General features: G+C 49.5%; 1 protein-coding gene across 1 annotated transcript; it reads left to right on the forward strand.

Annotated features, from left to right (window-relative positions):
* Positions 1-5,391: 5,391 nt before the first annotated feature.
* On the forward strand, positions 5,392-22,048 carry MAEL (maelstrom spermatogenic transposon silencer). Its single transcript, NM_001291856.1, is given in 12 exon segments — positions 5,392-5,523; positions 6,458-6,541; positions 9,141-9,249; positions 9,778-9,933; positions 10,251-10,292; positions 14,235-14,362; positions 15,585-15,639; positions 15,764-15,905; positions 18,056-18,118; positions 19,511-19,643; positions 20,435-20,501; positions 21,616-22,048. Coding segments are annotated over 12 exon segments (1,374 nt in total). The 3' UTR covers positions 21,879-22,048.
* Positions 22,049-23,192: the final 1,144 nt, after the last annotated feature.

Consider the following 23,192-nt stretch of genomic DNA (forward strand, 5'->3'; position numbering starts at 1 on the left):
AACGAATGATCTGGGAGTACAGAAAAGGACAATCAGTGATGGTTATTAAGCACTCACTATGTGCAGAGCACTGTACTAAGCACTTGGGAGAGTATTATTATTATTACGGTATTTGTAGTATGGTATTATGAGAGAAGCAACATGCTGTAGTGGATAGAGCCCGGGCCTGGGAGTCAGAAGATCATGGGTTCTAATCCCAGCTCCTCCACTTGTCTGCTGTGTGGCCTTAGGCAGGTCACTTCACTTCTCTGGGCCTCAGTTGCCTCATCTGTAAAACGGGGATTGAGGCGTGGGACAACCTGATTACTTTGTATCTACCCCAGCATTGGCACATAGTAAGCGCTTAACAAATACCATAATAACAACAATAATAATAGAATGATAATAGTATCAGTTGAGTGCTTCCTTTGTGCCAGGCACTGTACTAAGCACTGGGGTGGATACAAGCAAATCTGGTGGAACATAGTCCCTGTCCCGTGTGGGACTTTCAGTCTCGATCCCCATTTGACAGAGGAGGTAATTGAGACCCAGAGAAGTGAAGTGACTTGCACGAGGCCACACAGCAGACAAGTGGCGGAGTCGGGATTAGAACCCATAACCTTCCGACTCCCAGGCCCGTGCTCTGTCCATTACGCCATGCCGCTTCTCCTAGAAGTTAGAGATAGGGTAAGGCCACAGAGGTGCGGGACTAGAGTTGTTAATTCAGGCCTTCCTTGAGCCCCAGGGGGGCCTGTGCACTGATCAATCAACTCATTCATTCATTCAATAGTATTTATTGAGCGCTTACTATGTGCAGAGCACTGTACTAGGCGCTTGGGTTGTACAAATCGGTAACCGATAGAGACAGTCCCTGCCCTCTGACGGGCTTACAGTCTAATCGGGGAAGGTGGACAGACGAGAACAATAGCAATAAATAGAATCAAGGGGATGAAACTCCTTAGTAATCATTTATAGACTATAAGAGATCGCTTTATTCATTCAATAATATTTATTGAGCGCTTACTATGTGCAGAGCACTGTACTAAGCGCTTGGAATGGACAAGTCGGCAACAGGTAGAGACCATCCCTGCCCGAAAAGGGACTCACAGTCTAATCCGGGGAGACAGACAACAGAGCAAAACAGAACGAAACAAAAACAAGACATCATTATTAGCCAGTGCCTGGCACAGACTAAGCGCTTAGCCAATGCCATAATAACAATAATTATTAGTATAATAATTATTATTAATCATAATAAATGTAGTAGTGTGTTCTCCCTGCTGCCACCTAGTGGCAAGACAATAGGAACTCGGATGAGTCTCGATGCTGCCACCTAGAGACCAGGATAAAAATAACAAGGATAAACAGGGAATGGGGTTTTTTCCTCTTCAATCAATCAGTAAAACAGTGGTATTTACTGAGCGCTCACTATGTGCAGGGCACTGTACTAGGCGCTTGGGAGAGTACTCTACAAGTGAAGTAGCAGACATGTTCCCGGATGTAGGGAACTTACATTCTAGAGGACACAAGCTAACGACGTTGGCCCCGGGCGGAATTCCCAGTGTCTTCCCAGCTCTGTCCCAACATCCATCACTTCGGCCACCAATGGATTCTGTGAGGAAACAGGCCTCGTAGGCATTTTTAAAAATGGTATTTGTTAAGTGCTTGCTGTGCCCTACTGAGAGCTCACCTCCTCCAGGAGGCCTTCCCAGACTGAGCCCCCTTTTCCTCTGCTCCTCCTTTGCTTCCCATCATCCCGACTTCCTCCCTCTCTCTACCCTCCTTCCCCGCCCCACAGAACTTGTGTATATATATGTACACGTTTATTACTCTTATTAATAATGTGTATATATGTATAATTCTATTTATTTACATTGATGCTATTGATGCCTGTCCACTTGCTTTGTTCTGTTGTCTGTCTCCCCCCTTCTAGACCGCGAGCCCGTTGGGGAGGGATCGTCCCTATCCGTTGCCGAACGCTTAGTACAGTGCTCTGCACACAGTAAGCGCTCAATAAATATGATTGAATAAGTGAATACGTGCCAGGCACTGTTCTAAATTCTGGGGTAAGTACAAGGCAAATCAGGTTGGACACAGTCCGTGTCCCGCTTGAGGCTCACTGTCTTACTCCCTATTTTGCAGATGAGGGGCCCGAAGCCCAGAGAAGCGAAGTGACTTGCCCACGGTCACCCAGCGGACGAGTGGAGGAGCCGGGATTAGAACCCAGGTCCTTTGACCGCCAGGCCCGTGATCTTTCCACTAGGCCATGCTGGGTGGCCGACTGCCGCACCCTTGTCCATCTAATCACTCGTTTCCCTCTGTGCCCAGCGGGAACGTGATTGGCAGAGAGGAGAGAATGTGAGTGGTGTTCTAATAAATCTCTAGTGCTATAATCAGCAATTCCTGCACACGGCTTCTCAACTCTTAAATCTCAAGACCAAGGTCAGCGTTGCCTAGCGCAGAGTACCTAGTCCCCAGAGTCAGGAGATCCCGATTCTAATCTCGGATCTGCCCCGACCTGCTGTGTGCCCTTGGGCGAATCACTTAAGCTCTCTGTGCCTCGGTTCTGGGTATGCAACATAGTACCGTATAGGGTGTCGGATGGATTTTAGGCTGCCTGTACGGAGAGCTGAGGTGAGCGAACTGCACCCGGGTGGTAATCCCATCCAGGGGACATTGTTGGGAGGCCTGGGGCAAATTGGAAAATGAGCTAGACCAAGTAGGGACAGTGAGGACAGTGAGGGAAAGAAGGTTAAGGTAAATTCTTTAGGGTAAAAACCCATTCGAAGGGTGACCCGCAGCCTAAAAACTAGTACAGTGCTCTGCACATTGTAAAAGCTTAATAAATGCGATTGATTGACCACATGAACGAATGACTGGGAGCAGCTTCTGAATGAGGCCCCTCTCCTCCAAGAGGCTTCCCTAGTGGTCCTCATTTCTTCTTCTCCCACTCCCTTCTGCATCCCCCGGGTCCTCAAATTTGCACCCGTTACTCACCCCTCCCTCAGCCCCACAGCACTTTGGTCCATTTATTAATTTTTATGAATGTCTGTCTCCCTTTCTAGATTGTAAGCTCATTGTGGGCAGGGAATATGTCTGTTTACTGTTGCATTGTACACTCCCAAGCGCTTAGTACCCTGTTCTGCACCCAGTAAGTGCTCAATAAATACGATTGACTGACATTGATATATCCATCATTTGTTTGTTTATATTTATTTATATTAATGTCAGTCTTCTAGACTGTAAACTCATTTTGGCAGGGAATGCTGTGGGCAAGGAGCGTTTAGTACAGTGCTCTACATCCAGTAAGTGCTCAATAAATATGATTGACTGACATAGCCGCCATTTATTTATTTATTTATATCAATGTCTGTCTCCCCCTCTAGACTGTAAGCTCATTTTGGCAGGGAATGTTGTGAGCAAGGAGTGTTTAGTACAGTGCTCTGCACCCAATAAGTGCTCAATAAATATGATTGACTGACATATGTGTTACTTATTTATTTATATTAATGTCTTTCTCCCTCTCTAGACTGTAAACTCATTTTGGCAGGGAAAGTTGTGGGCAGGGAGTGTTAATACAGTGCTCTGTACACGGTAAGAGCTCAATAATTACCACTGATCGATTGAATAATATATATGAGAGGCTGTCTCTACCACTTGTCTGCTCTGTGACCTTGGGCAAGTCACTTCACTTCTCTGGGCCTCAGTGACCTCATCTGTCAAATGGGGATTGAGACTGCGAGCCCCACAGTTGATCAGCCCCACAGCCAGATTACCTTGTATCTACCCAGCACTTAGAACAGTGCTTGGCACATAGTAAGTGCTTAACGAATACCATAATAGAATAATAATAATAGTCATATCATTATTATCAGACAGGGACTGTGTCTGGCCTAATTTGCCTGTATCCACCTCAGCGCTTAATCCAGTGCCTGGCACATAGTAATCACTTAACAAATACTACATTAACAATAATAATAATAGAATAATAAAAATAGTGGTATTATTATATGGGACAGGGACTGTGTCCGGCCCAATTTGCCCGTATCCACCCCAGCGCTTAGTCTGGTGCTTGGCACATAGTAAGTGCTTAACAAACACCATACTAATAATAATAGTGGTATTATTATTATGGGACAGGGACGGTGTCTGGCCTAGTTTGCCTGTATCCACCTCAGTGCTTAGGCCAGTGCCTGACTCATAGTAAGCGCTTAAGAAATAGCACAATAATAACAACAATAATAATAATAACGGTGGTGTTATCATTATGGGACAGGGACTGTGTCTGGCCTAAGTTGCCTTTATCCATCTCGGCGCTTAGGCCAGTGCCTGACACAAAGTAAGCGCTTAAGAAATAGCACAATAACAACAAAAATAATAATAATAACGGTGGTGTTATCATTATGGGACAGGGACTGTGTCCGGCCCAATTTGCCCGTATCCACCTCAGCGCTTAGGCCAGTGCCTGACATATAGTAAGCGCTTAAGAAGTAGCATAAAAACAATATTAATAACGGGGGTGTCATCATTATGGGACAGGGACTGTGTCTGGCCCAATTTGCCCGTATCCACCCCAGCGCTTTGGCCAGTGCCTGACGCATAGTAAGCATTTAAGAAATAGTATAATAACGGTAATAATAATAATAACGGTGGTGTCAGTGGAATGAGCCTGGGCTTCGGAGTCAGAGGTTATGGGTTCGACTCCCGGCTCTGCCACTTGTCAGCTGTGTGACTTTGGGCAAGTCACTTAACTTCTCTGTGCCTCAGTTCCCTCATCTGTAAAATGGGGATTAACTGTGAGCCTCACGTGGGACAACCTGATTACCCTGTATCACCCCCAGCGCTTAGAACAGTGCTCTGCACAGAGTAAGCGCTTAACAAATACCAACATCATTATTATTAAGTTGCCCAGGGAAGCAACGTGGCTCAGTGGAAAGCGCCCGGGCGTGGGAGTCAGAGGTCATGGGTTCGAATCCCGGCTCTGCCACTTGTCGGCTGTGGGACTGAGGGCGCGTCACTTCGCTTCTCTGGGCCTCAGTGACCTCATCTGTCAAATGGGGATGAAGACGGAGCCCCGTGTGGGACCACCTGATGACCCTGGATCTGCCCCAGCGTTTAGAACAGTGTTTGGTACACGGTAGGCGTTTAATAAACAGGTTGATCGTGAGGATGAAGAGGGAGTGTAGACATGAGGCGGAGGCGCCCCAAGATGGCGTCAGGGCCGGGCCCGGCCTCGGCGCACGTGTCCCCGCCCCGTGCGGGCCGCCCCTCGGCGCCCGCCGATTGGCCGAGCGCCGCCGGCCGGCGCGAGGGCGGGCGGGAATCCCGCCGTTGCTAGGCGACGGGCAGGCGGCGGGCCACGTGCGGCGGGGTCGGCGGGGCCCGAGGCGTCCCGTGGCCGTGGCCGTCGCCATGCCCAACCGCCGGCCCACCCGCAACGCCTACTACTTCTTCGTGCTGGAGAAGATGCCCGAGCTGCGGCGGCAGGGCCTGGCCGTGTCCCGCGTGGTGGACGCCATCCCGCTCTGCTCGGCCGACTGGGGGGTGAGGGCAGGGCGGGGCGGGCGCCCTGGCCCCCGGGACCGCTCCCGCCCCCGCCCCCGCCCCCGCCCCCGCCCGCCGGCCCTCAGCCCCCCTCCATCTCTCAGCCCCTGCCGTCCTTGGCCCTCTTCCTTCCCTGAGCCCCTGCCATCTCTCAGCCCCTTCCTTCCCGGAGCCCCTGCCATCCCCGTCCCTCTGCCATCCCCGTCCCTCTTCCATCCTTATTCCCCTTTCCTCCCTGTCTCTCTTCCATCCCCGTCCCTCTTCCATCCTTATCCCCCTTTCCTCCCCGTCCCCCTTTCATCCCCGTCCCTCTTCCATCCTTATCCCCCTTTCCTCCCCGTCCCCCTTTCATCCCCGTCCCTCTTCCATCCTTATCCCCCTTTCCTCCCCGTCCCCCTTTCATCCCCTCCCTCTGCCATCCTTATCCTCCTTCCATCCCTGTCCCTCTTCCATCCCTGAGTCCCCTTGAATCCCTGAGTCCCCTCCATCCCAGCACCTTCCATCCTAACCCCCTCCATCTGGCCCCTTCCATCTCAACCCCCTCCATCCGGCCCCCCTCCATCCAGCCCCCTTCCATCCCAACTCCCTCCCAACTCCCTCCATCCCACCCCTCTCCATCTCACCTCCCTCCATCCCACCTCCCTCCATAACCCCATCCTCCTAGTACTTTCCCCTTCCTCATCACCAGCGCCCCGTCCCCTCCAATCTCGAGTTCCTCCATGCCCCCACCCCGGTCCCTGTGTCCTCTATCCCGGCCTCTGGCTTTTAGGGGAGGAAAAGGAGCATCTGGGAATCGAGGCTCGTGTCTTTCCAATTTGGCCCATTTAAACATTTTTCTGTCTTCACCTTGTGTTTGGGGTTGGGTGTTTTTTTTTGTTATTTTCACCTCTCCCTTTTCTCTTCACCCCGGCCCTTGTCCTCCCCTCTCCCGAAGTTGCTAACGGAGGAGGAAAGGGAGAAATACGTGGAGATGGCTCGCGAGTGGAAGGCCAATCTGGGGAAGTCCCCTGAGAAGCAGGTAATAATAACAGTCATGTGTTTTAAGTGGTTACTCTATGCCAAGCACTGGGGTAGACACAGTACAATCAGATCAGACCACAGTTCCCGATATCCTTGGGGCCCAAAATCTAACAGGAAGGGAGGACAACTGTTTAGACGAGGAAGCCGGGGCCCAGAGATGTTGTGACACAAGCAAGATCACACAGCAGGCGAGTGGGAGTGCCGAGATTAGAATCCAGGTCCTTCCACTCCCGGACCGACGGGGTGGCTAACTGTTTTTGAACCCTAATGATCGATCCCTTCGGTGATTTCAGTGGAGTTGGAATTTTGGGCCTGGACTGCTGAAGTGTCCTCGGTTCTCCTCAGTGTTGAAAGTAAACAGAAGCCATCTGGAATTCAGCTTTGGTGTTATAAAAATAAAATAGTCCCAAGGCAGGTTTTCTGGGATGGTCTTGGCCTTACCCGCATTGGGGCCCTGCTGTCTCTGGTGACTAGTAGCCACAGCTTCGCCCCGGGGGCCCACTCCTCTGTGCCCAGTAACTTCAGTTGCTTGCTGGCCACCACATCATCGCCCCCCCAAAAATCTGCTTGCTGGCCACTGGGCAATGACTGCCAGCCTTCCCGGTAGGATTTTTTGTCTCCTTTTATCCCTGGTTCTCCCAAAATGGGGTTACATTCTTGCTAAGCCCCACGGTAAGGGCAGCTTGCGTTAAAGTAAGAACCGCTTGAGTGCAGGCGACCGTTTCATCCGGCTTCGCGTTTTCTGCCAATTGTGTGTGTTTTTGCAAGAACATTTCCTAATTCCCCGACAGCATTCTGTCCAAAATGCCTCTCGATAACACCCATTATGGAAGAGCCGAGTCTAGTTAGGTATGAATCTTGCAAAAGTAGCAGATAAGAGGGATGTCACACCCAGAAGATTTTGGAGACATTTGTGTGAGTGTGTGTGTGAGAGAGAGAATATATATGAATATATATATATGTACAGGAGATGCAGGAACCTATAGAAGAAAAATAAAACTTGTGCTCCTTCGGCTTGAATTTCATTACGCCACATTTCCTCCCACTTGTCCCTCCCCTCCAAGTAAGAAGATTCCATTCTTAGATCTTAAGGAACTGCTAAACCCAGTGCACACATCCTGCAGTACTTGGAGGGGGGGGGGGGGTGGCTACATTCTAGTCTTCTTCAGGATACTTCTTGGAAATGTTAAACTAGTTTTTTAAAAAAATGAGTCTCCAGGAGATTTTTCATTTTGCAAAGGCTTCTGGTTTAGTAAGGCAGGTGCGTTTGTGTGGCACATTATGGAAACCCTACCAAAACACCCTGATTGGAATTGATTAAAAACCGATGTGGGACAGTTGAAGGTGCAGAGGAGAGTTTGTGTTCTTCAGACCCTGTGTCTCATAGATTTATTTGTCTTTGGGGATGCCAGGATCCCACCTCTTCCATCAAGCCTTCCCTGACTAATTCCCAACCTTCCAGCTCGTACAAACCCACCCGCAATCTCCGACCCTTGTGCCTTTAGACCCCCTCCTGAGCATTTTTATGAATATGCTTAATCTGTTGTTCGCTTAGGTATTTTCTTTGCTTACTTTGGTCATCAGCCAGTCATTCAATCAAAGGTATTTATTGAGCGCATGCTGTGTGAAGAGCGCCGTACGAAGTGCTTGTGAGAGTACAGTACCCCAGAATTGGTAGACAGGTTTTACGTCCGTCTCCCCCACTGGGATGTAAGGTTGGTGTGGGTAGGGAACATGTCACTTTCTCTGTTCTGTGCAGCCGATGGGTATTCGGTAAGTGCGTGACCGCTACTGAAGCACAGTGGTTCTAAAGGCAGATGTAGAGTTGGGATTAAGAATGAGGAATAGAAATAGTCCAAGTTCTTTAAAAATTGTTTTTTTGCCAGGTTGGTTAAGTGAACTACACATCCTTTCATGAAAAATGTGTTTGCAGATTAGACTCTGACTTATATTCTGGGTCCTAAGTATCGTTCTGTGGTTGTCAACTCCCCACTGTGGTTGTCCAAGCAAAGTGGTAAATGTGGAGGCCATAACGGTGAACACTGGCTTGGCGTGCAGCAATCAGTCATATTTATTGAGCACTTACTGGGTGCAGAGCACTCTACTAAGCGCCTGGGAGAGTACAACACAATTCACTCATTCTTTCAATCATAATTATTGAGCACTTACTGTGTGCAAAGCACTCTACTAAGCGTACAGTATAAGAACAGACACATTCCCGCCCACAACGAGCTCACAGTCTTCAGGGGGAGACAGACATTAATAGAAATAAATTGACGATATCGATATATAAATATTAAAAAAATACATAACGGACACATTCCCTACCCACCACAAGTTCACAGCAGCAATCGAGAACGGGGAGGGATTCTTGAGCAAAAAGAGGCAAAAGTAAATCAATAGGCTAAATAAAGAAGGGAACTTTGAGACGTTCCAATCTTTTCTGCCCTCAGAATTCACTGGATTCCTTTTGAGCTGGGCATTAGGCACATTCCGTGTTACCGGGAGAGAGGATAAGGCAGCGGCTTATTGTAATCTCTGACAAGATTTGGTGATTAACTGTCTTTCTCTCTTTTTTTGTTTTCTCCCGGCCCTAGAAATGTGCTACAGCCTCCTCGGAGATACCTGGGCCAGCCTATCTGCCCACGTCTGCTCAGCAGAATTTGCTTCCCGATATGGACAGTCTGTCTCTGAAGACTGATGAGGGTAGAGTCACCCAAAAAGCAATTGCGTTGTTGAGTTTGAATGCTCCCGGGAACCATAGTGTGTTAAATAAAACGCTACCTGACATGTATTAAAGTGCTTGGATCAAAGGATATGAAGGAATGCAAAGATGATCTAAGTGGCAAATAGTACTTCCCAAACTCTGCAAGTTGAGAAGTGGAGGAATTAAAAGTTCGGTGACTTGCTCTGGGGGCATGAACCTCATCGGTGGTACTTACTGTGTGCAGAGCACTGTGCTTAACACTTGGGAGAGGACAGCGTAACAGTAAACACCATTGAGGGGTGGATAATCCGGTAGGGGAGACCAGAGCCCTAAGCTGACAAAGTAGTTAAACCTGAGAGAATGGAAGCTCGCCTTGAGCAGATGGCCAAAAACTCACCACGGAAATGTGGATTGTTCATAACTTTTAATTTTTTAAGTCAAAGACCCAAAAGAGGGATTCGAGGGATGGTACAGACTTAGGGAATGATCCGATTCCAGTCCTTTGACTTGCCTATTTATTCTTTCAGATGTGCTTGAAAGAACATTTTATTTCTTGAATATATTTAGCCACGGTGAGCTGCCTCCTCACTGTACAGAGCGCTTCCTCCCGTGTGAGATTGGCTGCATTAAGTATTCCCTACAGGAGGGAATTATGGAGCAGTTCCATAGCTTTATAGACCCCGGTAAGCCATCAGGAAGGGAAAGGTTTTGGAGGGGAGGGGAGGGAAGGGAAAAAGGAGAGGGAGGGCAGGGGTGTGTCGGGCTGGCTTCCAGGCATGCGCCTCAGTTCCCACACCTGTAAAATGGGGGTTAAGACTGTGAACCCCACGTGGGACATGGATCGTGTCCGACCTGATCATCTTGTATCTACCCCAGCGCATAGTACAGTGCCTGGCACAGAGTAAGCGCTTAACAGATACCATAAAAAAGCAGTGGGTTTGGGAGTGGGAGACGGAGTGCTTCTGGCATAGTAATCCTGCCCGTGTTTGGTTTATTCTAGGAGAGGTTCCCCGAGGCTTCCGATTCCATTGCCAGGCGGCAAGTGAGTATGAAAGACCGGGTGGGTCTTAAAGCCCAGGTGATGCTGCTGGTCATTAAAGCTGCCCCTTAGTAGACCCAGGTTCAACAGACTGAGCAGCGGGACCTATGCGTCAGCGAAGACGGACGTTTCAGCACGTTTCAGCCCGCAAAAACTCCCAAGAATTTACTAGGGTTTCCTCACATAAGAAGCCACACGGTGTCTGGTTTCAGTATAGCCCGTGACGTCTTCCCGGACTCCCAAAGCAACATCTCCCCTTGCCTTCCCACCACCACTCCATGCACAAGTCTCCCAACAAGCCTAACCAGTGGAGGCCTCATCATGTGGGCAAATGAGCATCCTAAAGGAGCCAAGGGGGTTCCAGCTTATCGAAACGCAGGGTAGGGAGGTGGGAGAGCCTTCCGTGGATTGGAAGTCTGGTGGAAAAAGCAGGCCTGGAGCTTCATAAACAAACGAGAAGTTAGAGCCCCACTCTTCCTGGGAAAAACATGCTTGGGGGATAGAAAGCAGGGGGTTAAAACTCGGCAAGAGGGGAGAGGGAGGTTAGAGTGGCTTATAATTTGGTCGGGGCCAAAGTGATTTTCTTAGCAGTGATGATTCACTAAGACTGGCGAAACTCGCCGTTACAGTCTTTTGCAGTTCATCGTTTCTTGTAGAGTCTTTTTAATGATAAAATCCTGTTTTCAGTCCCAAGTGAAAAAGTAAAACCTTGTTACAACAAAATTAGTTAATTCCCAATGGTGTCTTAATTTAAAGTAAGTGCTCTCCTCTGGCTGGTGGGCTTCGCTCTGCTGGATTTGGGGGTTAGATGACGTTCAGATGCTGCTCTGGTAGGGGGGGGACTGTCCCTAAGCCAGGCCCCCTTCCCATTGGGGGTGCAGAATAATCACAATTATGGTACCTGTTAAGTGCTTTCTATGTGCCAAGCACTGGTCTAAGCGCTGGGTAGATACCAGGTAACCGGTTTGGACACAGTCCCTGTCCCATGGGGGCTCACAGTCTTAATCCCCATTTTACAGATGAGGTAATTTAGGCACAGAGAAGTGAAGTGACTTGACCGTGGTCCCACAGCAGGTGTTTGACAGAGTTGAGATTAGAACCCAGGCCTCTGACTCCCAGGCCCGTGCTCTTTCCACCAGGCCAGGCTGCTTCGGTCACTGCTGGCCCGTGGCAGAGAGATAGCCACCAAGCGTCTGCGGTGACCACGGGGTCTTTGCTACTGAAAATTCGCTCACCCAAAGACTTTGTGTTCACCAGTCAGTTGGTCAGTCTGAGTCAGTCCTCAGCCAACTAAAGAATTTGGCTGTGAACGCTGTGAGCTCAGTTGTGTTCTATAAGACCCTTTGATGCAATAAATTAGGCCTTGATTTTGCAGCCGTATCTTACTTTTAAGGAGCCCTGACAATTGCTCATTTGACCCACCTTTCCCCATCCGACAAGGTGGCGGCCTGGTGGTCCGGATGGGGCTGGTGAAGTCCAAAGGCCGCCTGGGGGGATCCATTCTGGGTCAAGGGGATCTTCAGCCAGGGGAGTCACCGAGGATCAGGGTAGGTACCGGGGCCGCGGAACAGGTGGCCGGCCGCCTGAAACGGGAGGGTTTACCCGGCCCACGGTGGATCGGAATGGCTGTGGCCCAGAGCGGGTCGCCCCGGGGCAGGATCTCGTACCCCGAAACTGCCCCAGGGTGACCCGGCAGCCTGCGCCTTCCAGCAGTGCAGCGATATACCGTGCCCTGTGTCCTGTCCGTCTCTGCTCACCCCTTTGAGTGGATACGTAAATCGCCCCACAGCACTAAGGTCCATTTCCGTAATTTATTGTAATGTCTGTCTCCCCCTAGACCGTATGCTCACTGTGGGCGGGGAATGTGTCTGTTATATTGTGTTGTCCTCTCCCAATCGCTTGGTACAGGGCTCTGCACAAAGTGAGCGTTCCAAGACGATTGAGTGTCCCAAGTGCTCAGTAAATACGATCGATCCACAAGTTGGTGCTCAATAAATACGATCGATCCAGTCAGCAAAAGACAGAGGAAAGGGAGATCAGAGAAGTAATAAAAGAGACGGGGAAGGGAGTCGTGAATTAATCCATTAATCACTTGATCGATTTGGGGAGGGGTTTGGTCAGATCAGCTCCTGCCCCTCGGAGTGAAATGACTGAAAACATGTCTAAATTGGTGTAATAGGCTAGAATGATTACTATCCATTCTCTCTGACCTCTATTATTTAGTTCCTTTTTATTGTGAAATTAACCCTATGTCTTCTTATGGAGGGGGAAAAACGACTTCAATTCTTTGAATTAGGATTTACGGAAACTGCTTCACTGTCTTAAAAATTAAAAGACAATTAAGACTTTCTTATTTTAAAAGATTGGAAATCTCTAGAATATGCCACGGAGGGCACATGCTATTAAAAACTGTCAATTTGTGTTGTCACACTGGGGAAACGTACCACCCAAGTAGGTGAAGGGAATGAACTCGAATATCGTCTGTCTTCATGGCAACCGAAATCCTGTCCAATCCAGGATCCCCCCCCCCCCCCCCCCGGTTTGATTAGCAGAGGAAGTTTCAGATATTTCTAGCACGTTGGGCAAATTAGCATTTGGATGAGCGATAAAAGACTTGTACTTGAGTAGTTAGTTGAATTACTTTACTTCTGGGAGGGCCTGCCAAGCGCTGCGAGGATGCCATCTGACCTACCTCCGCGTTTTGGAACGCGTGTGCTTCCTAGAAATACCCATGAGGTACGTCACTCCCGCGCGCTCTCGCAGCGCGGGACCCGCAACCAGATCTTTTTGTGGCGCTGTCAGCTAAGGAACGGAAAAGCCTACGGCTTTTCCGTAGGCTTGGGGTCCTGCTGGATTTACAGCTGAAATGAAAAGCCCAGGAGGAGGTTTTGCTAGCCGTTATAAAACTCCTCTTTCTCGCAGGCCGCCTCACAAGGACAAAATTCGCACAATTCAGTCCATCGATCGGTGGTTTTTATTGAGCCCTAACTGGACAGAGCACTGTACTAAATCCTTGGCAGAGTCCAATACATCAGAGTTGGTAGACTCATTGGTAAAAAAATGAATCGTGTAGCTGGGACGTTAACTCATTTTTATTCAGTCGCATTTATTGAGCGCTTACTGTGTGCAGAGCACTGTACTAAGCACTTGGGAGAGTACAAGTGGAAAGAGCACGGGCTTGAGAGTCAGAGGACGTGGCTTCTAATCCCCCCTGCGCCACTTGCTTGCTGTGTGACCTGGGGCAAGTCACTTAACTTCTCTGGGCCTCAGTTACCTCATCTGTAAAATGGGGGAAAAATGTGAACCCCACGTGGGACAACCCGATTACCCTATATCTACCCCGGTGCGTAGAACAGTGATTAACACGCAGTAAGTGCTTAATAAATACTGTAATTATTATTATTACAATATAAACAACAAACAGGCATATTCCCTGCCCACAATGAGCTTACAGCCTAGAGAGGGAGAAGATTCTAAAAGAGTCTTCGAGTCAAACGGTACTTAGCCTCACGGCCATTTTGTTTACCACTAATGGGGGTTATAACTATGTATTTTCAGTGGTCATCTGTGAGAAAAAGGTAGCCTTCCTTTTATGAAAGTGCTCTGGAATTTCCCAAGTGCATATGTTAATGGAGACCCTAACTGGTTGTTTGAGGAGAAGGCTGTTAAACATTTTTCAGAATTAGAGGTGGTGCAGAGGGAGTGAAACCTATGATTTGAAAAAGTCAGTTTGGGGCATTCTGGAAAGAGGTGGAGAGTTTTGGTGGAGAATTCATCTGTGAATTCAATCAATGGCATTTTTTTTTTCCTGACCATGTAAATATCTCTGAAAAACGACAGAGCCCGCTCGTGCGGTAGCCGAACCTAAAACAAAACACCGAATCGCAATGTTTGCTCTTTCGGCATGATTGAGATTCTTTCCCATTGTCTCTTTCTTCCCACAAGGTGATACTACTCATAAGATTCCCATTTCTAACTTTCATCTGTCCGGAGGTGACTTCAGAACCGTGATACGCAACTTTTATCAGTTCATTCACCCAAATCAAGGCGACTGGCCACTTATCTATTGCAAGGTAAACTTAAGCAGTTACAAAACGGCCCTCTTGAAGACGAACGAGAAACACCACACCCATAAAAATCGATCAGTGGTATTTATTGATGTGTGCAGAGCACTGTACTTAGAACTTGGGAGAGGACAGTATAACAGAGTTGGTAGGCATGTTCCCTGCCCGTAAGAAGCTTACAGTCTAGAGGGGGAGACTCGGTGTCAAAGGCAGCTGAGGGGTCGAGGCGGATCAGGATGGAGTAGAGGTCACTGGATGGATTTGTCAAGAAAAGGAGATAATTGGTGACCTTGGGCGGTTTCGGTGGAGTGAAGGGGACGGAGGCCAGATTGGAGGGGGTCAAGGAGAGAATCGGAGGAGAGGAAGTGGAGGCAGCGGGTGAAGCCAACACCTCACTTAAGTTTGGAGAGAAATAGGAGAGAGATGAGGCTAAACTAGAGAGAGCCATAGGCTCTAGGAAGCTCACGTTGTTTCTTTCCTTGCAATTATTTCATTCCTAACGTTAATGGAGGTAGGTGTAAAGTCTCTTTCCAAATCCATCTGGTCTCTAGAGGGAGACTGAGGCACAGGGAGATAACTACATCAAGCACTTAGTACAGTGCTTTGCCCATTGTGAGCGCTCAATAGATATCATTGTTCGATTACATCATCTCCTTGTTGGTCTCTTTCTTCCCGCCCAGCAGGCCAGACATTTGCCTACTGGCCTTCGCTTTCTCTGGCTTTGCACCAAGGCCCAGGGTGGCATTTGTTTGGCATGGCCTGGATTGTGTTCTATTTTTTTTATGGTATATGTTAAGAGCTTACTGTGGGCCAGGCACTGTACTAAGCGGTGGGGTCCCTGCCCCAAATGAGGCTCACAGACTTAATCCCCATTTTTACAGCAGAGGGAACTGAAGCCCAGAAAAGTGAAGTGACTTGCCCACGGTCACACAGCGGACAAGTGGGAGAGCTGGGATTAGAACCCAGTTCTTCCTGACCCCGGGCCTGTGCTCTACAGACCTTCATCTGTGTAGAATTTGGAGACCTGAAAAAGGAGGCCTGTCCGCCGAAATGGAGCGCTCTCCCAACAACCCTCATTTTTAATTTCTACCGGCCATTCCCTCTGCAAATCCCGGAAGGCTAGCTCCGAGATCTCGAGGATCTTGAGATCTTGAGCAGCAGGACCGTCAGAGAAAGAGTGCAGCCAATGCCCGGGAGCGAAATTAACCTTTCTCTCTTCCCCCTCCTACAGTCTGACGATTGGTTTAGAGTCAACTGGTGTCTGAAGCGCATGGGAGAGGAAGCAGGTGAGAAATCCTAACAATCCCGTCGGTCTGCCGGTTGCTCTCGCTCCCTCCCCAGCTCCTGCCAGGTGATGATGGGTTTTTGGAGCCCGCCCCACCGGTGCTGCTTGCTCTTTTCCCACTGTAGAATCCACACCCCCGCTGGAGCTTCTTCTCGTTGAGGATTTGGTACTGATGATATATCAGAAAAAGCTTCAGAAGGAAGCCTCCAAGACCTGGGTGCAGAATCTTCTGGAGGTGTCCCTGTGGGATTATTCCAGCAACACGAGGTACTGTCTGGCTTTCCTGCCCCTTCTTGCCTGCTGGGGGAAAGAGGGTGGGTGTCTCTGCTCTTCCTGTGACTCTTCCTCCTCTCCGTTCCTGTAATTAGTCCCCGGAGGAAGTGACGGCATTTCTCGAGCCGACTGAAACTTTCTGCCGGGCTCAAAGGGGAAAATTGTGATATCACAGCCGCAACAGGAAGAGAGGAAAGAACCGCCAACGCGGTGAAATTCCATTTTTTCCGGGAGGAGGGGCTTTAGGACAGTACCTTCTCAGTGGTTTAGGTGTTACTCCCGTTTTGCTTCTCAAGCTACATGTTAAATGGTGTGACAGTATAGGGAATTTAAGCACGTTAGGTATAATAATAATAACGATGGTATTTATTAAAGGCTTGCTATGTTCAGAGCGCTGGGGTAGATACAAGTGAATCAGGTCAGACGCAGTCCCTGTCCCACAGGAGATTCATGGTCTAAATAGGAAGAAGAACAAATAGGGAATTCCCATTTTTCCTTTGAAGAAACTGTGGCACAGACAAGTGAAGTGAATTGCCCAAGGTCAATTGCCCAGCAGGTGAGTGGCCGAGTCAGGATTAGAACCCAGGTCCTCTGACTCCCAGGCCCGAAATCTTTTTGTTAGGCCGTGCTGTACCTAGGAAAAACATGGGTCATAAGCTTTGAATGCCCTGGGATCTGCCCAGTACTGCCATATTTCCACGGGTCAGTGGAGTTGTGTAAAATGGCTTCGGACCCTTATGTTTTTAAAAGTACCAAACAAATTTAGGTCACAAGAGGAAACAGGAACAAATGTTCCCTGGAATTAGTGTATACATTACTATCTTCGGAGGGCAGTTAGACAATAGAAAGTATTATACAAGTTTTTGGTTTCAAGTTAAGATAAGAAATAGGCTACACCTCTGGAGAGTTGCCAAAATCCTCTACATTTGGCTTTGATTTTTAAAATATTTGAAGTTGAGTTTCTGCAGTGATGTGATATATTAGCCTGGTTCTGAAATGGGCAGATGTGCAGATTGGATCAACTCCGAGGTCCGAACTTGGCCTTCCTTATTGCCTATTAGGGTCAGTCAATCAGTGGCATTTGTTGAGCACTTACTGTGTGCAGAGCACTGAGCACTTGGGAGAGGACAACATAACAGAGTTGGTAGGCTCGTTGCCTGCCTATAAGAGCCTGAAGTCTAGAGATTTGGGTCATCATTCCTCGTCGAACAGATGCGCCGCACTAAACTCGTTCAGGTCAACTCGCTTATCTTTCGTTGAATTTTGAATCCACCCAGACAAATTGGGACACTTGAAGAAAGTAGTTCAGTCAATTGGTGCCTTAGTCAAGATTTTCTCCCAAAGGTGTGCTACCGAGCTGTGTTTTAACACTTGATGTTGTTTGTATTTTCATTAACCATCTACCTCTTTTCCTTTGGAAATAACCTTTTTCTACCAATAAAATGAAGGGTTTTTATTTTAGTTTTATGTTGTAGGATAAATCCCACCTAAACCCGGGGTCATACGGTCTTCTCTCATAGCAGCACAAAGATGCAGTCAAACAGAAGATAAGCCAATGAGTGTGTCAAAGCTTAATTTATCCAGTCAAAACAAATATTTTGGCACCAAACATCTTGCTTGTGGTAGCCCAGTCGTAAAGCTATCCGAGCTCCCCCAGAATCTCTCCTTTCTCCTCTGCCCTTATCCCTTCTTTCCATCTAAACTCTTGGGCCCACTCTTCTTCCCTTTCCAACTGCCATCTTCAACTGCTCACACCTTTCCCCCTCAAATTACAGACCACAGCTCTCCTTATTGTCAAAACCCTTCTGAAATCACACTTCCTCCAGGAGGGCGTCCCTGATTAATTTTGAACCTCACTGGCTTTTATCCCTCCGCTGCCTGTTCGGCACTTCTATGCCGCCTGTAGCATTTTTGAACATAAACACCCTGTTTCTTAAGCACTAACTCACATATTTAATCACTTTTTCCTCCTTTCTCCTATCTGAAATTCCCCCACCCGGCAGTTCGTAAGACAGGGGGAATGTTAGCTAATTCTTTTGTACTCTCCCAACCTCTTAGGGTAGTGCTCTGTAGACAGACGCTCGATAAATACTATTGTCTCCAGTTTCAGAGATGTTCTAAAGTACAAGGTATTTCATTTACAGGTGTAAGTGGCATGAAGAAAACGATATCCTATTCTGTGCTCTAGCAGTTTGCAAGAAGACTGCGTAAGTTTGAAGGGAAGAGGAAATACATCTGTATGGGGAGCACAAGAGTTTTCTACGTTGTCCACTGGATTCATAGGGTTTTTTTTTTCCCCCCGATCCTTTTTTTTTAATGGTATTTGTTAAGCAGTTACTATGTGTCAGGCATTGTACTAAGCACTGGGATAGATACAAGCCAATCAAGTCAGCTCACAGTCTTAATCCCCGTTTTAAAGATGAGGTAACTGAGGCCCAGTGAAGTGACGTGCCCGCGGTCCCACAGCGGATAAGTGGCAGAGGCGGGATTAGGACCCACAACCTTGTGACTCCCAGGCTTGGTCTCTTTCCACTAGGCCATGCTGTTTTCTGATTTCATTTTTTTAGACCTATTGTTTATTTTGGCAATTCCCTGTTTTTGCTCTGTTTTTTTTCAATACTCATGCTGTGGGTTTACATTTTACAGAAACATTGTTCTGGGTGGGATTCAAATCCTTCCAGGCACTTTTTTTAATTTATGGAGGCTCCTAGTATCTAAATGTTTTCTTAAGCCTCGTTGGCTTTTTCTTTCTGGGCAAAAATGGAGCAAAGGCAGTTTATGATTGGTTGCCTTTTTTTCTGCAATATATTCTTCTAATTTTGGTAAATCACAAGGATAATTATGGTATTTGCTATGCACTTACTACGTGTCAAGCACTGTCCTAAATGCTGGGGTACGTACAGATTAATCCTGTCAGCCCCTTGTCTCACAGGGACTCACGGTCTACATACGAGGAAGGACAGGTATTGAATCCCCGTTTTAAAATTGAGAAAACGGAGCCACAGAGAAGTGAAGTAACTTGCCCAAGGTCCCACAACAGCCAAGTGGCAGAGCCGGGATTAGAACCCAGGCCCGAAGTATTTTCACTAGGTCATGCTGAACCTAGAAAGGACATTATATCTGCCTCAGCCTAATAGTGTATATTTTATCTTTTCACTATCTAGCAAACCAGTCTGGCCACCTGAACTCCACTGTCTCGAAGTGGCGTGGGCCTTAGTTCCCTCATATGACAAATGGGGATTGAGACTGTGAGCCCCACGTGGGACAGGAACTGTGGCCAACCCTATTTCTTGTGACTGCCCCAGTGCTCGGTACGGTGCTTGTCACATAGTAAGTGATTAACAAATACCACAATTGTCATTCATTCATTCATATTATTAAGCGCTTACTGTGTGCAGAGCACTGTCTTAAGCGCTTGGGAGAGTAAAATATAACAGTAAACAGGCACATTCCCTGTCCGCCATGAGCTTACAGTCTAGAGGGGAGACAGACATTGATAGAAATGATAGAGTAAATAAATTGCAGATGTGGACAGAATTACAGGTATGAGGGAAGACCCGGTGGAAGTAATCTTGTGTCGGGTCTCTGGCCGTCCCCAGGTACTGCATCAGCAACTCTCTGGCCACGCTGTTCGGCATCACCCTGACCCAAGCCCACGTGCCGCTCCAAGATTACGAGCCGAGCGGGCACCTCAATCCCAAGACGGTGGTGGTGGATGCCGGACGTTTCCAGGTGAGCCCTCGGGGGTGGGTGCTGCGGGCCGGCGGGTGCGGGAGTCTCGCGTTCCGCCAGCTGCCCCGGAGGAGGGTCCCCGGCGGCCGGGCGGCCCGTGTCCTCCGGGATCTCTCGCCGCCGAGCGCAGCCGAGGCGGCCGGGAGCCAGCGATCCATCACTTATCCATTCGGCCGTATTTATTGATCATCTGTCTTGTGGAGAGCAGTGTACTAAGCACTTGGGAGAGGACAGTCGAACAGTATAACGGACACAGTCTCGATCTTTCCATCCGTCCATCAGTGGGATCTATCTGCTGCGGGCAGAGCACTGTAGGAAGCACTCGGGAGGGGACAGCGCCACAGAATTAGCAAGCCCGTCCTCTGCCCGTCATGAGCCGACAATCTAGAGGATCCACGGGAGGGAGGGAGTGACCCGAGTGGTCTGGACGCGTGGGGGTCACTCCGGAATCTCTCAACGAAAGCCCCCGCCGGCCTCCGCGCGGAGGACTGGCCTCTTCTCCCCTTTCGGTCTGAATTTGGGCACCCGAAGGGGAGGACGAACAGGTAGATTGGTTTCCCCTGGCCTCAGGCCTCCTGCCGGCTGCCACGTGTCGCTGGCTGGGCAGGCAGCCAGCCAAGGAGAAGATGGACCTCTAAGGAGGGACCCGAGGCGGGAATGTGTGGCATAGGGAGAGACGGGTCCTACCGGTAAGAAGAAGTGAGAGCCACCCCAAGGCGTCTCCTGAAGACGAGAGCTCTCCACCCCGAAACGGCAAGGCGATGCTGAATTTGTACCCCGTCTCTTTATAGAAACAGAGAGCCAAGAGTCCCGGTTTTCACAACTCTGCTCAAGAGCAGGCTGGGTCCACCTCCACTGGTAAGTCACACCCACATGTGGGAGTGAGGCCGTGGCGTCACCCGTGATAGCCCTCAGCCGGCCTCCTTCCTGAAGGGCAGTTCCTCAGCACCATTGCCCGTCTGGCTCCTGTTGGCCTGTACGGTCCCTCTGGGTGTCCGCTACCTTCCTTTTTCATCCCAGAGCCCTGGCCCGCTGTCAGTCGATCTAACTGTGGTACTTATCGAGTGCTTACTATGTGCCGAAAGCTACAGTGGCCCTGGGGAGACCGGAAGACCGGGGTTCTGATCCTGACTCCGCCAGGTACCTGCTCTGTGACCTTGGACGAGTCACTTCCCTTCTCTGGGCCTGGGATTCAGTCCCCGTCCTCCCTCCCGGTTGGACTGTGAGCCCCATGTGGGACCTGTTGCTCTGGTCTGTGAAGGTAGGGGTAGATCTAATCCCTGCCCTCGAGGAGCTGACAGTTTACCCTGTTCAAAGTACTGTATCGAGCACTTGGCAGAAGACGGTGTGATCGAGGTGATGGAGACGATCCCTGCCCTCAAAAAGCTTCCAGTCTAGTTCTAGACATTCTGTGTCAAGACTGTGCCCCCTAAGCATCTTGTATAGCGACTGCACCGGCCTCCCCTCTCTGGCCGTCCCTGGGAGGGGGGGAGACTCCGGCCAATTAGTCCAGCCAATTAGCAACTAATCAATCGCAGCACCCACTGTCTGCAGAGCATCCTACTAAGCACATGGGAGAGTCCGGTGTAACACATTCCCTGCTCACCAGCCCAGGCGCCGTGGGGCTTTCTGGATTCAAATCTGGATTCCACCGGGAGCCGGGGGATGGGTCTCGGTCTCCTGACCTCTCCCAGTCATCCCGTCACCTTTCCCTCTTCGCTTTATGTAGAATTCCTCAAAATAGGGGTGACTTATTAGGAGTTCAACCCAGTGGAAAGCTAAATGAGTGGGGCATGACGGGCGCTCTGAAGTGGTGCCTCTCCCCCCCGGCCCCCAGCGCTTTCCAAACGAGACATGCGGGGCTTTCGTCCCCGTCCCCTCGGCTCCGGATCCGCCCGAGGTCACCGACCGGTCGGTCCGCCGGCGCTCCCACCCTGGGGCAGATTGTGACCGTCTCTGCCGTTGGTGTCAGCCTTCCCAGGGGACGCTCCGTCGACGAAACCGAAGACCAAGCTGGGCAGAGGGAGAGGACGGGGCATCACCCGCCTGATGGAAAGCAGGCCCGGCTTCTCTCTGTCCAGCTTCTCCAAGCCCTCTGGCGACCAGGCCTCCTCGCTCTCCAGGGAGGCAGACCGAGGCAAGCAGCCCCCGACGCCACCGTCAGCTGCTCGTAAAACCGAGCAGACCGGCCTCGGGACCCCCGGCCTCCCCGCCGCCACCGGGGAGACCGTTTAATTGAGGAGGAAATCCCGTTTCAAAGACGAAGATGTTATTGGGTAGTTCCCGAAAGAACTTGAAAGGGGTATTTGGGTGTGGGTGGCGGTTGGTTTTTTTTCAAGGAGTCGCTTTTTCATCCTGGCTGTGGGACGGGGGTCGGGAGAGGAATAAAGAAATCGGAGAAGGCCCCCGAGAAAAGGAGATGTGGTCTTTTCAAGGGACTGCAAGATGAGGGCTCTGTAAGGTGACTTCCTAGAGCACTGAAATAGCCCATTTCTGTTGCATGGGCTGGTCTGGGGTCAGTGAGGGTCTGCCACTCTCCCCCTTCCCTCCCCCCCACCTGCCCCAAAGCCTGGGCGTCCTTTCGACGCTGCCGGTGGCTAATCAGTCAATCACTCGTATTTACTGAGCTCTTACCCTGTGCAGAGCACTATTCTAACCGCTTGGGAGAGTGCGGTATTAACGGAGTTGATAAACACATTCCCTGCCCACAAGGAGCCGACAGTCTCGATGGGGAGAAAGACATTAATATAAATCGATATATTACAGATACGTAGGTAAGTGCCGTGGGGCTGAGGGAGGGGTGAATAGAGGGCGCAAGGGTGACGTAGAAGGGAATGGGAGAAGGGGAAATGAGGGCTTTGTCGGGGAAGCCTTCTTGGAGGGGGTTCTTAATGAGGCTCTGAAGGTGGGGAGAGATGGTCCGTCGGATATGAAGAGGGAGGGCGTCCCAGGCCAGAGGCAGGACGTGGGCAAAGGGGTTGGTGGCGAGATAGAGATGGAGGGATATGATGAGAAGGTTAACATCAGGGTTGTGGGCAAGTACCACTACCAGACTGCAAGGTGGTACCGAAGACTAGCTGGTTTGGGCGGTTGAACGTTAATGGAAGAGAACACCTTGCTCATTTTTTTCCCTCCCCCCCCAAAAAAGTTTTACAAAATGACTGCAAAAATCGTCCTAAGTTCCGACTACCCGATGAATTACAGGTCTTAGTCTTATGATCCGCAAGCTGCTTCGGGGACATTTTCTGATTTTCACAGATTTCAATCAGAAATCCAGTATAATGCTAAAGGTCACCAATTGAATTTGCCATCAATATTTAGGTTGTAAGCTCGTCTTCAGGCTGTGTGCACAACGCCAGCCTAAGCTCTTGCGAGGGTACAATACAAAAATACGCAGACACGTTCCCTGCCCGTAACGAGCTTATAGTCTGGGGGCGGGGGACCTACATTAATAGAAATCAATAAATGACAGATATGGACATAAATGCTGTGGGGCTGGGAGGGGAGAAGAATAAGGGGAACAAGTCAGGGTGACAGATGAGAGCGGGA

The sequence above is a fragment of the Ornithorhynchus anatinus genome, chromosome 16, assembly GCF_004115215.2.
Source record: "Ornithorhynchus anatinus isolate Pmale09 chromosome 16, mOrnAna1.pri.v4, whole genome shotgun sequence".
NCBI classification, from domain to species: Eukaryota; Metazoa; Chordata; class Mammalia; order Monotremata; family Ornithorhynchidae; genus Ornithorhynchus; species Ornithorhynchus anatinus.